The sequence below is a fragment of the Diadema setosum genome, chromosome 5 (assembly GCF_964275005.1).
Source record: "Diadema setosum chromosome 5, eeDiaSeto1, whole genome shotgun sequence".
Lineage (NCBI taxonomy): Eukaryota > Metazoa > Echinodermata > Echinoidea > Diadematoida > Diadematidae > Diadema > Diadema setosum.
In genome coordinates, this window is record NC_092689.1 from 7,265,447 (window position 1) to 7,281,574 (window position 16,128).

Genomic DNA, 16,128 nt, shown 5'->3' on the forward strand with positions numbered 1-16,128 from the left:
GTAATCATGGAATAGACAATCTAGCATTGGATTTGTGTTAGTATTTAATTAAAAATGAATTTACGTCTACAGTCTTCTTGGCAGAAAAACATGGCGGCGTCCTGTCTTTTTATTCGAAATGTTCGTATTTCGTCCTCTACATCGTGGGTCATATCTTCAAGATATCAGTCAAGTACAGCAAATAAGTCAAAAGAACATTATGGTTCGTTAGTTTCAACATCATTGCCTGATGTCGACTCTGAAATTGAAAGTAAGTGAATGTAATATATGCACATGTTGCTGTGTGTAGTCCCATATATTTGTTTCCTTGTCCGGCATGTAATTTACACGATTCACTACAGTTTACTAGCTTCTTCTTCTTGTTTTCCTCCCTCCGTTAATGTCGGAGATTGGCGAGTGTGGATCGCAGAGATGTGTTCAGGAATGGGCACCTTCCTGTTAGATAGGTGAAATCAGGAGGCAGGGTTGGAAAGATTGTGGTTCAGTCGGTTAATATGGAGTTTGTTTATAAAGTGAACTGAAGCATGAAGGGAGCATAGCAGGATTTTGTCATTGGCAGACTGTGGGCAGGTGGGAGGTTAGGGTCATATGGTAAGAATGTGATGCATGTAAATTGGGGCGCAGTCTGGGTGTTATAGTCGTTGGAAGGAAAGGGATGGTCCAGCAGGCACTTTCTATTCTGTTGGTTAAATTCATGACGGATTCCAGTGGAGTGACGGCAGGTAGCCACAAAGTGTACGGTGGTCTCATCACCCTCGTTACATGGGGGGCATATGGGGTCCATCTGCTTCTTAATCTTGAGGAGTCTTGTTTGTAGGAGGTATGTGGATGTTAAGAGTTGAGCTCTTGCTGTCAGGGCCTGTCGGATGATATGGGATGGAGGGTTTGAAGGGTAGAGTATCCTCGGGTTATTGTGATTCCAATGTGTCCAAAATTCAAGTGAGGTTTTGAGATTTATCTTTTCTGTGAGGTCCTTTTGTGTTGCTGCAGAGATGATATTTCTTGCGAGGCGTTTCCAGCGGGGATATGGCATGAAGCAGTTCATAAGGTCATCGAGTTTAGGTGGGTTGTATTTGGAAAGGGTGGTCTTTAGAGTAAGGATGAGTGGGGTGTTGCAGCTTGCTGCATGGAGGAAGGTACGCCGCTCAAACCTTGTGTGGTCTAGGTTGAGGGTCTGGCCAAGCAGTAGGAGTGTTTCAAGATCAATACGTCGTGACATTGGTTGTAGGCCGGTGAGGAGATATATACTTTCATCTGCAGCAGTCAGGGGTAGACCGATGATCCGTTTGAAAAGGTGTGTTTGCGCCTGATCGAGTTTGGCTATCATGCTTTTTGTCAGGTGGTATATGGAGACCCCATAAAGCATACGGGGGAGGCAGAAAGTATTCCATAGGTGTGCGGATATTGTGGGGATGAGACATAAAGTGTGGGCTCCGACTCCAGAGAGGGCATAAAAGGTTTTAAGGCCTTTTGCAATGATGGTGTCTGTTGGGTCGAGCCGGGTTCCAGATTTCATAATTCCGAGATGCTCATGGGAGGTCTTCTGTTCAATGGAAGTGCCGTTCATTGCCCATTCCATTTGTCTGTCTGATCTTTTCCTGTTTGTTATGACTATTGCGCTCTTTGAGGGGTTTTATCTTGTAGTGCCATCTGTCTGCATGTAATATGTCTGTGTAACATTTAGCATCTCGTGGAGTTCGTTGGGTGAAGAGCTCAGTAATGCTACGTCGTCCGCCAAGACGATGACCCCTGCATATCTGTTCAGGAAGGTGCATCCAAGGTTTCTATTGCGTAGTTCTTTGATGAGGTCATCAATGAATAGGGTATATAGGGAGGGCGAGAGGACTCCACCTTGTCGTACTCCCTGGATGATAAGGAAGGGTGGTGATGTTCTCTCTTGCCAGAGGACTCGGCTTGTTATGCCATCGTACATGTCTTGGACGATGTACGTGCTGCAATCCAAGTGGGCAGCTCTGAGTTTTTCTAGAAGCCCCTTATGCCACACTTTGTCGAAGGCTTTTTCTGCGTCGAGAAAGGCAATGAAGGTAGGTTTTTTTGCAGCATTGTTTATTTCGATGGTGAGTTCCAGGGAGAGAGAGGTAAGTTGGCAGGAGAATCCCTTGCGGAATCCAAATTGAAGTTCATCTGGTATGTTCATTGTTGTGAGCTGTCTTTTGAGGTGTGGCTTTATGCATTGTTCAAGGAGTTTGCTAAAGACGGAGGTGAGTGTGATCCCTCGGTAGTTTTTGGGGTTCATTGTGTCTTTACCTTTCCCTTTATGAAAAGGGAGGATGATGCCTTCCTTGAGGGATCGTGGGCAGAGTCCGCATCTGATGATGGCATTCAACACCGTTAGTAGTAATCTCTGTGCGCCGATCCCCAGGTTTTTGAAGTGCTCTGGGCTGATATTATCCGCTCCACTTGCCCTTCCGGTCTTTAATCGCCCGATTGCCTCATTGAGTACGCGTGAGTTAAGTTGCCAGTCACTCTTGTTAGAAGGTTCCAGGCAGTTGTTGTATGGCTGGGTAGCGCTGCTATCTATCTGGGTGAGGGATGAAGCGGGGTCATGTGCTAGATCTGCGAAGTATTTGTGCCAACCGATTAGTACCTCCCCATTGGTGTAAGTTATGCCGGCGTGCGAGAGTGAGGTGGTCTCTCTTTCATTACAAGAGGTGTCTCTGTTCCGTTTGATGAGTCGGTAGAACAAGGCTTGGTTGGCGGTTGAGGCTGATTCGATCTCTTTCATAAGAGAATTCTTCTGTCGTGCTCGAGCCTGGCGAAGGCTGCATCGGAAGCTCTTTTTTTGTTCGATATGATTGTCATAGAGGGTTCCGTCTTTCTCACCGCTGCCCCTTTGCCATGTTTTCCAGGCACAATGTGCTTTATTGAAGGAGCTTTGCAGTTCAGAAGACCACTCTGGTTTTCCTATGTTCTTCTTCGATGGGAAGGAGTGTGGTAACTTGAGGGAGCAGTTGATCATGTTTCTGGTAAGATGTTCAAGAAGGGTTTCGGCTGTGGTAGAGTCGATCCGTCTGACGTCCATGATCTCCTGGAATAAATGCAGTGCTGACATTTCCATTGGGAGTGTATAGCTTTCCTTGATTTCTTGTTTGCTTGCCTGTTTCCACTTGATCTTCAATCTCTTTAGTGGTTTACACGTTGTGGTGTGGGATTTTTCTGTCTTTGGAGTTTTGTCTGAGGATAGTATTCGGTTGGTGAGAACCATAAGGTGATCTGAGGTGTTGGTAGGGCCATAGCCGGTGATGTTGGTATTGTGAAAGAGTCTGGCCTGTGAGGAGGGTACCAGGATGCCATCTATGCTGGATTTATTTCTTCCGTCATCGGAGCGGTAGGTGGTTGGGTCATCATGACAGTGTAGAGCAGTGAGGTTGGTGAGTGAGCACTGGTTCATGAAGTCCTTCAGGATTGACTGTGTTTTCTTGGTCTTTTTGCAACCGACAGTGTCTGCATTGAAGTCTCCGGCTATGATAATTGCTCCCGGCGTGGAGGATATGATTTGCGACATCACTGCTAGGCAGGAGTGGTACTCTGCCTGGTCCGCTATAGACGTGCCGCAGGGGAGGTAGCAACATATGAGTGTTATGCTGTCTTTGTTCTGGCGCTAGCACATCTAGATCTACCACACTCAGCACCAGATCCTAAACTAAAGGCTGAGCCTAAGCTAAGACAGTTGTGTATCTCTCTTAGTCCTAGGGTCCTTTTTTTTAAAGGCAGTGTAGACAACCACAGTGACACTAGAAGCAGATCTATGTGATGGTATTCTCAAAAAATGCGAAAGAAAAACAAAATCTCTGTTACGTGCCGATGTTATCATGCGATGCTGCCTATATGCAGTGATTAAATGTACAGCTACAACAGGGTTGACTGCAAGTGCTGACTCGCCAGAATTCAGACACCAATGCGCCGCAACGTCTCCGATACAACCTCGTGACCTTGCGCCGATGAGGTATGGTGCGGCGCATTTTTCAGCGGCCTTGTACGCATATTGACATTTAACGTGCATGCATCACATGTGTCTGGATTCTGGAGAGGCTGGATGTATTGTGGTGGATTATCAAGGTGGCATATTTTGGGATTTTGTTAGATTTTATGATTTTTTTTAACAAAATCAACATTGAGATAAAAGTAGTTTGATATACTGTATTTAACATACATTGTTGTGGATATAATTTTGTATTTGAGTTGAACAAATATTGCAGAAAAGCTAAAGTGTCCGAAAACTGGTGGTTTTACTCTAGTAGATCCCCTACATGTGCGTAACATGCAATGCGATGTTATTGCACTGTGCTGTTAGGTGGTCTCTCTAACAGTATAATCATCATGATCATTGTGTATGCAACATCATGAAAGTAGAAACAACCTTCATTGTATTTTTCTTACGTTCTTGACAACTTACTTCACTAAAAATGATCTCCAGAAAGGTGCAATCCATGCTTATCGTCTTCTCCTCGGGGACCTCACCTTTTTTTTTTTGTAATTCTTAAGTTTCATCTTGTCAGAAATATTTGTCTGTTTTAACTGCAAGTTTTCTCGGGGGAAGATCTCATTTCTAACTTGAGGCCTGGTCATAATGGCCTCTTTGTGTAGCGAGAAGGAGCCTACCCGTATACAGTGTTACTTTAGTGAACAAAGAAACGTACAGTACAACATTGTACATGTATTGTTCTATGTAGTATTGCTTTTTTATTCAGAACTTAGCATTATAATCTGTAGTTAGTAGTCAGCTAGGCCTATGACCTGAAGAAAATGTAAGCCTGTACAAGTTAAGTGCTGATCATTATAGGTAGACTCTATAATATATGGTACATGCACTGTATAGGCTGTTATTTTCGGGAGGGTTTAATTTTTTGCGAATTCTGCGAATCACAGTTGAATCACGAATTTAACAACACACGAAAATATTGCAATGCTCTAGGATAATAGTGCATTTACGATAGCCTTGTTGTCAATTTGCGAAAACAGCATCTTGCGAAAATGTGTGTGAGCTCCTTATTTGCGAAAATATCTTTATGTTACGCAAATTTAACAGCTTATACAGTATATTATCATGTGATTGATTACCTCTAAATTTCTTTTCCTTCTTGACATTTATCCTTCTCTTGCAGAGGTCTCACCTCACTCCGTGAGGGGCAAAGCAATGAGGGCAATGGAGCAAAGACTGAAGCGATTTTCACCTGTAAGTGATAATGAGACCAGCGGGCTGTGCAGAGAAGTTTTCATCATGTCATACATATTCTTTTCATCATTACAAATCTTAGTTGTGATATACAATGTAGCTTGACATACGTACGAGAGGAAAATGAAATATTCTCAGGATGTAAACACTTTGAATTCAATGCTCTTTGTTATATTACAATGTTCAATATTGAAATGACATTTACTTGCATAAGTAATTGAGTACTTGACTACTTCTTGAACAAGGTTCATGAAGTTTAGTGTTGTAGCAACTACAAATGTAATTAACAGAAGAAACAAATAGTGATGAAGTTTAGCAGGCCAAATTTACAATAATTCTTTCATTCAAAATGTTCTGAAACAAAGAAAGGTACAAGAAAGGTAGAAAGATTGGTGTAATCCTAGAAACTTGTCAAACTTATTAACATTTCACATTGCAAGAATGACAATGATGTAGTTGGAGTATAGTAAAAGCAAGGAAAACTTGCGAGAGATTATTTCATCCTTCTTTAATTCATAATTTGTGAAAGGACATGTTGACTTTGTTTGTTCCAGCTGCCAGCGCCAAGAGAATCTAAGATGGAGGAGGACCAGGACTGGACTGCAGTCTACCCAACAGCAGCGAGCTTCAAATGGTCTGCTGTTCCTCTGCCTATTAGGATGGGTTACCCAGTGGGCAGGGGCATTCCACCACACAAGTTTGGCAACTTGGAACTCATTAAGGTAGACTTACTACATCAAACCTGCCATCGATCCCTAGTACATGTGCTTTCCAATTGTTAAATAGAAACTTGTGTCTAAATATGAGTCAACTACTAAGCACGGAATCAAGATAATTCTGAAGTATAAGATAACTTCCTAGAGTCTGCTCTATACTATCTTACCTATTATTGTTGTTGTTTTTTAAATCTTATCTTACCTTTGTTGATTAAAACCAAAATAAGTGAAATAATGATAAAGGTGCTATCCATATGATATGTTAAATGTCATTGGCAAATGCAGAAATATTTTCCTCTGCTCCCTTCCTTACAGATTCCAAACTTTCTGCATCTCACACCACCTGCCATCAAGAAACATTGTGCTGCCCTGAAAGGTAACAGAGCTAACAACCAATACTGTATCATGGTATTTTAATTATTTTGTGAGAAATCTGAATGCATTCCACCACAGTGTTAGGAGTAAGCACTGAAAACAGAATGAAGTAAAAACACAAAACAACACAAAACACAACAAACATTTAACACAGTCATAAAGACACATTTCATGCAAAATCTCCCTGTATCATTACAAAGCCTTTTGGCAGTGTAATGCAGTGTGAAAAGTTTGTCAGTGGCTTTCCATTATGCAGAGCATCAACATAGAAATCATCACTATTATGTTTCTTGTATGTGTGTGTCTTCACACATCAAATGACTGAAATGGCTGAGTTTGAGTTCACTGTGTTTTAATGTGTAATAATATTGGTTAGATATTTGCATAAATGTGCATACAACAACCTGTTGGAGACCTTTTTTTGAGCTTGAAATAGCAGAAAAGAAATGTTGGCAGTACAAGTAAAGGGAAAAAAGAGAATACTAAGTGAGCAGTGGTTACTATTATTCTTCTTGGGATCAAGGCATCCCTTTCCCTAGATGAATTACCTACCTACAATTTAGGAGGCTAAGAAACCTCATCCACCTGAGTTTGGATATAAGAATAAACAGAGCATAAAAGCATACACCACCATAAAATACTTTCTTGTCAGCAGAAGACCTTAACATACCATAATGCCATCATGTCACTTTCAGTTGTAAAGATGAAACTAAAAACAGCAATGAAACCCCACTAATTCTATTCTTCAACCAATTTGTTTTGTATTACCTCAGATTTATGTACTGAGTGGCCAAAGGGACTTGAGACTGATGCAGACTGTGAAAGGCATTTCCCTTTGGAGACTGAGTCATCAGACTATGTATTTGCAAGCCCCTCCCTTAGACATCCAAAGTCAAGGGAGGTCACCATTAGGGTAGGTCAAAGGTTAATACTGTGTCATAGCATGTATATATTAATGTTGGCTATCATGATTTGGTTTTCTTTTATTGAGTGTGTGTTATGATATATAGGAAAAAATATTAACAAGTGAGATCCTTTTTTTTAAAAAAAGACTTAATTCTGAGCTTGTTAGAGAGACATGAAAAGATATGTGATGCTACTGTAGTGGTAGTTATCATAGGAAATCTCCATTGTTGTGAGCTCCAGGTTGAAGATTTTTTTTTTTCACATTTGGTATAGTGGATGGTAATACGATCTTCAACACAGTTTGTAGTAATGAGTCCATCAAATGTGCACTTACAATCTATTGTAGTGATGTGTTCTAGGCTAGAAAAGTGATACTATGCTTTGAAACTGCATGATGAATGCTTGAAGATCAATGATATTCCTTGAATATCAATAATATTCCTTGAATGTCTAGTAATTACCTTTCTCCTCTGAGACAGCTATTGGTAGATCTGTAACACCGATTGATAAATGTGAATACCGTTACCAAAAATAATGTCTTTCCAATTCATTTCGTTTTGTTTTGTTTTGTTTTTGATGTAACAGCTGAAACTCAGTGAGCTGTCTTTTGACAAGCACGCTAGGTGGAAATTCATCCAGCTCATAGGGGACAAGTACAACAAGGAGACTGACATGGTTACCATCTCGGCAGACAGGTATGTAAACTAGTGTAGAATACATTGATTGTATTTTGTGGTAATGTGGGTTTCTGTGGTACAGATATCCCTTCCAGATTTTTCTGATTTATCAAAAGTGAAAGATCCCTTCCAATAGAAGTGACGAGTAATGTGTTTGACTCGTTACAAATGTTCCTTTTTATGGTCATAGTGGAATATTCATCAGAGGTAGAGGAGTCATAATATTTTCAAAGGTGATTATGGGATATGTGTTTGAAGGACGTAAACATGTAAAAAAAAAAGTAATGATGTTTCCTTAAGTCTAGGCTATTTTTTATCAAATTAAGCATTTATAATCAATATGTTGATTGACACAAACAAGCAATCAACGATTTGTGTTAACTAGCATTATACTAGCAAGCATTCATTCAGTATGATGGAAATAAAATTGGAAAGTGTCTGCATTCCTGTGCTTATTTGTCACTCGTTTTTGTTACACGCCCAGGTGTCCACTCAGAAAGCAGAATTATGACTACTGCATCTACCTCCTTAGTGTGCTGTATCACGAAGCATGGGTGAGTCATGGGAGCATTACAGACTGCATGGGATTATGGTGGATTTCTTACGTGAATGTGTGCGTGTGTGTGTCTGTATGTGTGATTGTGCGAATTCCTGTAAGCATTATGCAGTTACAAAGCAGCTTTCACTGTATGCTTTGCTCTGTTATTGATTTGAGTGTGCACACTTATTTTCAGGGAATCGTGTCTATTCGCTCAACCAAAAATGTACAATCTGAATATGAGTATGGTCACTACGTACTTCATATTTTACGTATCAAAGTATATCAGTTTATGCTTGAATGATAGAAATGCTAGACTTATCAGTTTCAAACAGTCACTGAGGAAATGGCATGAGATGCTAGGCCATCTGTTTGTTTTTCTTAATATTTACACCACTGTCCTTGTAACAGAGCAATAAATAAAAAGACACATCTGCTATTTGCACTACATGACAAGGAATAGCTCAAAGTTTGTTTTTTTTTCAGTGTGCCATTTGTATGTGCCCAAAGAAATTAATATGTGACCCGCTACAACAAAAAGGTCCTAAAGTCGCGTACGGTCGAAGCCGTGAAAATCGAGTTTGAAGTCAGAGCATTAAAATTGGTCAAAACTTACGATTTTCTGATTTTGATATATTATTGGAGTCTAACATGTCTTCTATCATCTGTCGAAATTTCGAAGCAAAATGATCAAAGGAAAGATTAAAAAATAATGTTTTTCTGAGCCATGTTTTTTGGCGTTTGAACGAAGCAGAAACTGGTTCCAAAATTTTGATTGAGCGCCACAGATAGGTTCCGCCCGTAACAACGACCAGAGTGATCTCATTGGTCAGTTTGCTGCTTGCTGCTAACCGAAGCGTGAAGCTCGCACACTGCCCAGTCGACTGGTGCGTGCGGGCGGGGTGCGCTATGCTCAGCCGCTTCTCACATCCTGGTCACTGATTGGTTGGTGAGGAGACCGCCGACGCTGATGTGCTTGAATAAACTCTTCGGGGGTTGCTAGGGCTTACCTTCTATTGTCCAGAGGTGAAAACTGACTTGCGTGTCCCTTGATCGCGATTGCGTCGAAAGGAAGACTTTAAGGGCGCTTTTCTGGAAACAGTGATTTTCCAGACGTCTCGACATGCTCTCTTTTAAGCATTGATATCTCCGCAGCCGATTATTTTTATAAAATGTGTTATATATCAATTTAAAGCAGAAAGATTACATAGCGGATTATATCATGCAATTTTCAAATAATCGACCTCGTGCGACTTTAGGATCATTTTGTTGTAGCGGGTCACATATGCTCTTTTGTCATCACTAAAGATCACTGAACCGTGGGAGTCTGAGATCACGGATGAGGACATGGAGGAGTACGTGTGGGACATCAGTCCTTCCAAGCAGGCCATCATCAGCACATTGACAAGGATCAGAAATAAAGTGAGTTTAAAAGAGGCTTTATATGGGGGAGATGATCAATGATGCACAAAATTGGCCAGTAATGCCTACAAGAACCCGAGTTTCATGAGTGAGCTGTTGGAAAGCAAAATGTAGAATGTATACTTTATGTACGAATACTTGAAGGCTAGAAATAGACAATTCTAGATCAAGCACCATGAGCTCCCTTCAAAGGTGGATACCATTACTGTATGAGAAGTCATCATTGTTGTCATCGGCGGTGTCGCCGCCGCCGCCGTCATCATGATCATGATCATGATCATCATCGTCATCATCTTCATCGTCATCAACATTGTCATCATCATCAATTTCATCATCAACATCAGCATCACATAATCATCGTCATCATCATCATCATCATCTTCATATTTTGAAAGCTCACATGTAGAATAGAATAACCCAAATAGATTTCCCTTTTCCTTCCATTTTGGCAAGAACCTAGCATTTATATGAGGTAAAAGCCCATTCAGTCTACCTTGTCAGCGAGTTTTAGTTGCTCTGGGAAAGTGGCAAGAGGGTTTGTAGCATCCTGCAAGGAGGATAAGGGTAGACTATCCTCTGACATGTCTGTGACTCAAAACTGATATAGTGGGTGTTGCGAAACTCGGATGCCATCAATTGTCTTGTGGTATAATGTGGAATGTCTCAGGCTATTACATTTCAGTGATACCATTGGGTCTTTGGAATGTCAAATAAGGTGCAAATGGAGATGTAATGGTATTGACAAGTACACACTCGAATAGTTATGTTATTTTCAGCATCAATTTATCATCTTTTCAAATTCTCTCTTCTCTCGCTCTCTCTTTTTTTAATCCAATAGGATAACACTGTGGCTGAAGTGGACAAAGAAACAGAGCGTCAGATTTTGGACAGTGCGGATGTCCAGACTTACAAGGACTGTGTTTCAGACATTAGGAATGCTGGGGAGTCAGTGGAATCACTGGAGAGGTACAAGGATGCAGTGCTCAAACTGGTTCATGGAAAAGCGCCCTCTGGAGAGAGCTGAAATGCAATGGATTGTCAATTCTGAACTCTCCCTTGGCAGTGATTTCATTCTGCTTGCTGCTGCTGGGTATAGAAGGTTTATCATTGAATGACAGATGAATATTCACGTGCCAGAATCTGTGTGCTTCTTCCCTTCATCAGCAACCAGAAAAGCAGTGAAAAATGGCCAGCTTTGGTATACAGTATTCCTTTGTTTGTTGCAAGTCAGCTTGAATGCAAAATATGACAAGTTTACTCACATGATATCCCTGGATCATGATATTTTTGCATTCACCCATACTGACTTGGACAAGGCTATAGAGAAAGAAAGAATAATATTGTAGTGATATTCATGTAATTTATTACATACAGAATGTATTATCAGTCATTTATCAGTCGACGGCATGCCAACTTCGCATATTCCGCACAAACGCACAAACCCGCCCAAACCGATCAATAAATCGCCCAATGCCACAGTACAATGAAAACATTTCACACGATTCCGTTTCTCTCGTCTATAGCTTGCATTTTATGTAGTGAATGACTAACAAGCAGTGTTTCATACTTAATTTGCATGCAAATTCTAAGTTTCTGTCACTGTTTTGTGTGCCAAAGTCATACATTTAAAGTAATATATCTAGCGGGAATTTGAAAGAAAAGCAATTATAGATTTGTCATAGAATTTAAATCAATGCAAAGCTTGGTATTTTCTCTACAACTTTGCTAACTTCGTCTACAAGTTAACATAAATTTATAAATGGTATATTCATTTGAAAAAATATTGTTTTCTCAATGTATGACTACGTTGGTGTCCCAGAATAATGTGGCACACGGGGGGTTTCCACTATGGTACATAAAGAGTTAAAATCCTGCTGAATGAGTAAATGACCCAATTGACCTTTTTGAATTATGTAAACAGATAAGATATAGATCAATCACTGGGTGTACTTTGCAGAGCTAAGGTTGAATTCAAAGTTCTGCAGCTGACTGTACAACCTTAGAATCTGACTGAAGTCTCTCATGTCTCTCAAAGAAGAAATCATGGATAGGTGATGTTTGAGTAAGTTTGACAAACTCTCACTGAATGAGGTGTGAATAACTGACAAATTAGGGGCACGGTTTGAGTCTTGTTATAAACTGAGATAATTTTCTGGTTAGCAAGTTTTTATTTGATTTCTGTTACAGTTACCTAAATGGCGTACTCGGGGAAACTCTGTAGAGCATTGAACCGTAGAAAAATGGGCTACATTTCAGACCCATTTTCCGCTACACTATCACGCATGAAAGCGACCATAAGAGTGACAGAATGGCTGCGAAGTATATCTTGCAAGTAAACACAAAATCTGCTGTACTGCGCACGTTCTTGTGATGTTGCAACAGTCAGCGTTCCACTTTCATCGTGGGGCTTGTAGCGGTAGTACATCTCAAAACATCTCTAAATTTCAAATGGGTAAGTTCTCATTTGAATTTTCTATTACACCTGATGAAAAACGATGGTTAAGGCTAAAGTGATGAGTGACAGATTTTTAAATCTTCACTGTCCACATTGTTAATTATTATCTTCTTAAGTCCATGCATTGTTGATATCGATGCAAACATACATGTGTCAGAAGAGGGTTTCTTTGTTTCATATAACTAGTTTACTCAGTGTATCAAATTGCCTCACATTCAGTTCAAAGATCTAGCCCCTAAAGTATGTTGACATGGATGTGTATGTGACTTCACAAGCTCTTTGTGCCAAGCAGCGTATGGGTCCATGCCTCCAACTCAGTTTGTTGAACTCTGTCGAGTTGATTGCCCCTGTCGGTGAGATACCTTCATGCGTCATTCTGTGATGTGTGCAAGGTGGATTTTGAACTGTTGGCAAATATATACAGTGTACAATGTTGGAGAGTATGACAATGGAACAATTGAATGTGATTGATAATATTCCCGTTTAGTGCAGAAATATCATGGAATACACTCACAATTCCTCTACCAAAGTAAGGTTTTAATGTTCTATTACTCCTAATAGGTAGTATCATGATGGATAAATGTACTACACGTACACTGTAAGTAGCATATTTTTTCTGTAAACACATGCATTGTAATAACTTCCATTGATGTTTAATCTTTGATACCGGTGTCTGATTAATTGGCATCCCTGACTAATATGATTTGCCAAAGATCAAATATTTGTTTCCCCAGAGTCAACCAACAGTATAAAAGTTGACAGTTTTATGTAGATTATTAAAACAAAAGAAGAAAACTGTTGACATCATCAGATCAGTTGTATTGTTGGCCTGCCTTGTTGGTGTCATGTGCTAGATTCCAGGAGATACTCTTTATAGAGTTTGGGTGAGACTATCACCCCCCCCCCCCCCCCCCTTCTCCTGCTACTTGCAAGAGTCATTCTTATAGAGTGTTGTATGGCTTGTGAGGTGAGTCAAAACGTCATAATAACATGGTGACAGTTTACATACATTTGTATAAATGTCTAATACAGATTTTCTTGTGCAAAATAACATCTACAGAATGTCAGTTTTATCAAATGGCTGTTGGAGGATGCCAAAGTCCTCAAGGAGAAAATAAAACCACATTGTCAGAGAACTCTTTCTTCTGTGTGCAAAGTCTTCAAAACATGTAACACTTACGCTCTGAAACACTCTCTTGTCATCATCTACAAAAGACTCCCCCAAAATTGAAATGCCAACCTATGTTTGAATCAAAATTGCTGAATGCAGTACACTTGAAAGCACAGAAAGGTAGAATTGTCATAAATAAGTATGACCTAGGTTAAAGAAAGTCTCAAAATTGCAGGGATTTCACACAGTTTCACAAAACAGTTATTTTAGTAATCACAACCACATAAACAAAACAGACAAGGTTATGGTGTCATGTTGATCTGCGCACAATTGTGCGCTGCATTTCTTCTTTTTCTAATGTGGATGAAACCCGGATTAAGTGAATACAGCAATATTAGAAAAACACTTCATTGAAGTTTGAGGAAAAACGCACAATCAATAGTTAGGAATTTTAAAGTTTTGTGCAACCATCACAGGATGAGAAAACTACATTGTACTACAGTTTGTGATGTCATGTTTGTACAGCAATAAAGAAATTATAAAAAGAAATTCAACAAATTTCACTTTTATGAAAAGGACATATTCCCTAGACTTATAATGTTTATTGATATACATAAGGGGTAATGTTCCCTCTTCTTTCTGAAAAAGGTAAGTGCTCTTTCAGTATGCTAGAAAAGTAAAAAATGTTGAATTTTCTTTGTATTTTCTTTATACATGCACATGTATTGGGCTAATACATAACATCACAAAGTGCTGTACTGTTCTCATCCAGCAACGGCCATGCCAAAACTTTAAAAATTCATAACTTTTGAACAGATTGTCTGATTTTCCTCAAATTTTGCTGCTGTGTTCATATGCTGTATTCCCTCAATTCACACATTTATTTGGGTTTCATTTTGCCTTAAATAACGGCAAAGAGAACAAAGCATAGCCATTGCAAGAGGCGACTGTAGATTTGGAAAGACCGAGTATGATCACTGTTCAGAGTTGAGCTGTAGATGCTAAATAATGGACCAACAACTTCAATTTTTTTTTTTTTTTATAACAGCTTTGATTATGAGCTGATATGAATATTGTGACATGGTGGCGTCATCGTGTCATCCAGTTTGCACTGCACTGTATGTGTGATTCTGACCAATGTTCCCGGTTCATGACATTTAAAAATGTATAATCCGTAATTTTGGGTTTTTTTTCAAAGCATGAAACTAATACCAATCTGTGGTCTGTTTTATACTGTGTAATCTAATCTTTACACAATGGAATGGCATTTCACTTGATGTCTTTGATTTATGTGTGGGAATTTTGATGCACTTTGGAATAACTTTCCTGAAGAATTTGGGTTTCCACTAAAGGTTTGCATTTAGATATATGAAAAATGACATGATGAACATATAAATGACACAATTTTCTTTCACCTCATATCATGCAGAGCTGATGAAACAAAGCAGAATGAGTACTTTGAACTCTACATGTGTCATAGCTGTATACAATTGTGAGCGTGACTTATCTACATGAGAACATACTGAGAATGGGTTATTCACCTTCACTGAATAATACAATGATATTATACATGGACTACAAAGAACAAAGTTCAAACTAAAGCTTACTTATGACTCAGTGTAAGAATAAAACTGCACAGAGAATTAAATGCCCAGAACAACAACCAGAAGACACAATATTCATGAAGTTAATAAGAACTTGGGATTCACTGCATGTGAATAAACCTTTCGTCATGGGGATGTCATAGAATATCTGCAAGAATTATAAGTACAATATAGTGTGCAATTCAGCTTATCTATCTATCTATCTATCTATCTATCTATCTATCTATCTATCTATCTATCTATCTATCTATCTATCTATCTATTTATCTATTTATCCATATATATATATATATATATATATATATATATATATATATATATATATATATATATATATATGTGTGTGTGTGTGTTTTTTTCTCGAATATGGAATCTCGTTTCCTGCTATGTGGGATGCAGGCAATCACACAGCGAAGGAATTTCGTACTAAGTAGTTCATCGTCCCGCGATAATTGAACACACATTCATGTACGTCAATAGTAATTCGTCATGTTCTGTAATAATGCGCCTTTTCTACCTCTTAGCATGTAACCGCGGTTCCGTTTCTATCATCTTTCTAGCGAGTCTCCTCCTGTGACCCTCTTTTCCATGTCCCTTGTTTTCACTCTCTTTCTCTCATTTTTCCCATGTCTCTCGGTCTAAATATCACCCACGCCTTAGTATGTCTCTCTCAGTTTATAATATCTCTCACTCTGTATTACAAAATGTAGTTTCCCTTTTCGTAACGTACTAAGTAATGTTTTCTATAGCAGTACTGGCGCTGCAGTATCCAGGGTATTGTGTTATAAAGAACAAACGCTACAGAGTACAAGAAGTAGGCCTATGTACATGCATTTAGTGTATATAGGAAGAAAATACATGAAAACTTTCTGAAATACAGGAAAGATTTCGTATGGGAATGAATTAACAAGAGGGGAGCTTTTCTTAAATTTATTAGGACATTGATTCCAGATATTTATGATTAAACATTATTAGACTTGCAAGTTTTCTGCCCATACTGAAAAGGGTTAACTAAATAATACAGTGTTTAAAATTATGTGGAGCAGCCCAGTCTACGTGGGTGATATCCTTGATGAAGTTAGTGTAAATATTGACTCTGAATCGCATCGCCATTCGTTCTTCCCAAG

The 16,128-nt window shown here is 39.2% G+C and overlaps 1 protein-coding gene across 1 annotated transcript; it reads left to right on the forward strand.

Annotated features, from left to right (window-relative positions):
- Positions 1-90: 90 nt before the first annotated feature.
- On the forward strand, positions 91-13,096 carry LOC140229042 (small ribosomal subunit protein mS35-like). Its single transcript, XM_072309302.1, has 9 exons — positions 91-250; positions 5,127-5,197; positions 5,752-5,919; positions 6,229-6,289; positions 7,062-7,201; positions 7,780-7,889; positions 8,356-8,425; positions 9,718-9,831; positions 10,670-13,096. The coding sequence occupies exons 1-9, from the start codon at positions 91-93 to the stop codon at positions 10,853-10,855; spliced, it is 1,080 nt and encodes a 359-aa protein (XP_072165403.1). The 3' UTR covers positions 10,856-13,096.
- The last annotated feature ends 3,032 nt before the right edge of the window (positions 13,097-16,128 follow it).

Bases quoted from the DNA above. Each gene is read 5' to 3' on its own strand.
- LOC140229042 (XM_072309302.1), top strand. From the start codon at position 91: ATGGCGGCGTCCTGTCTTTTTATTCGAAATGTTCGTATTTCGTCCTCT. The intron at 251-5,126 runs GTAAGTGAATGT...CTTCTCTTGCAG, and splicing joins TGTCGACTCTGAAATTGAAA to AGGTCTCACCTCACTCCGTG. The intron at 7,890-8,355 runs GTATGTAAACTA...TTACACGCCCAG, and splicing joins GTTACCATCTCGGCAGACAG to GTGTCCACTCAGAAAGCAGA.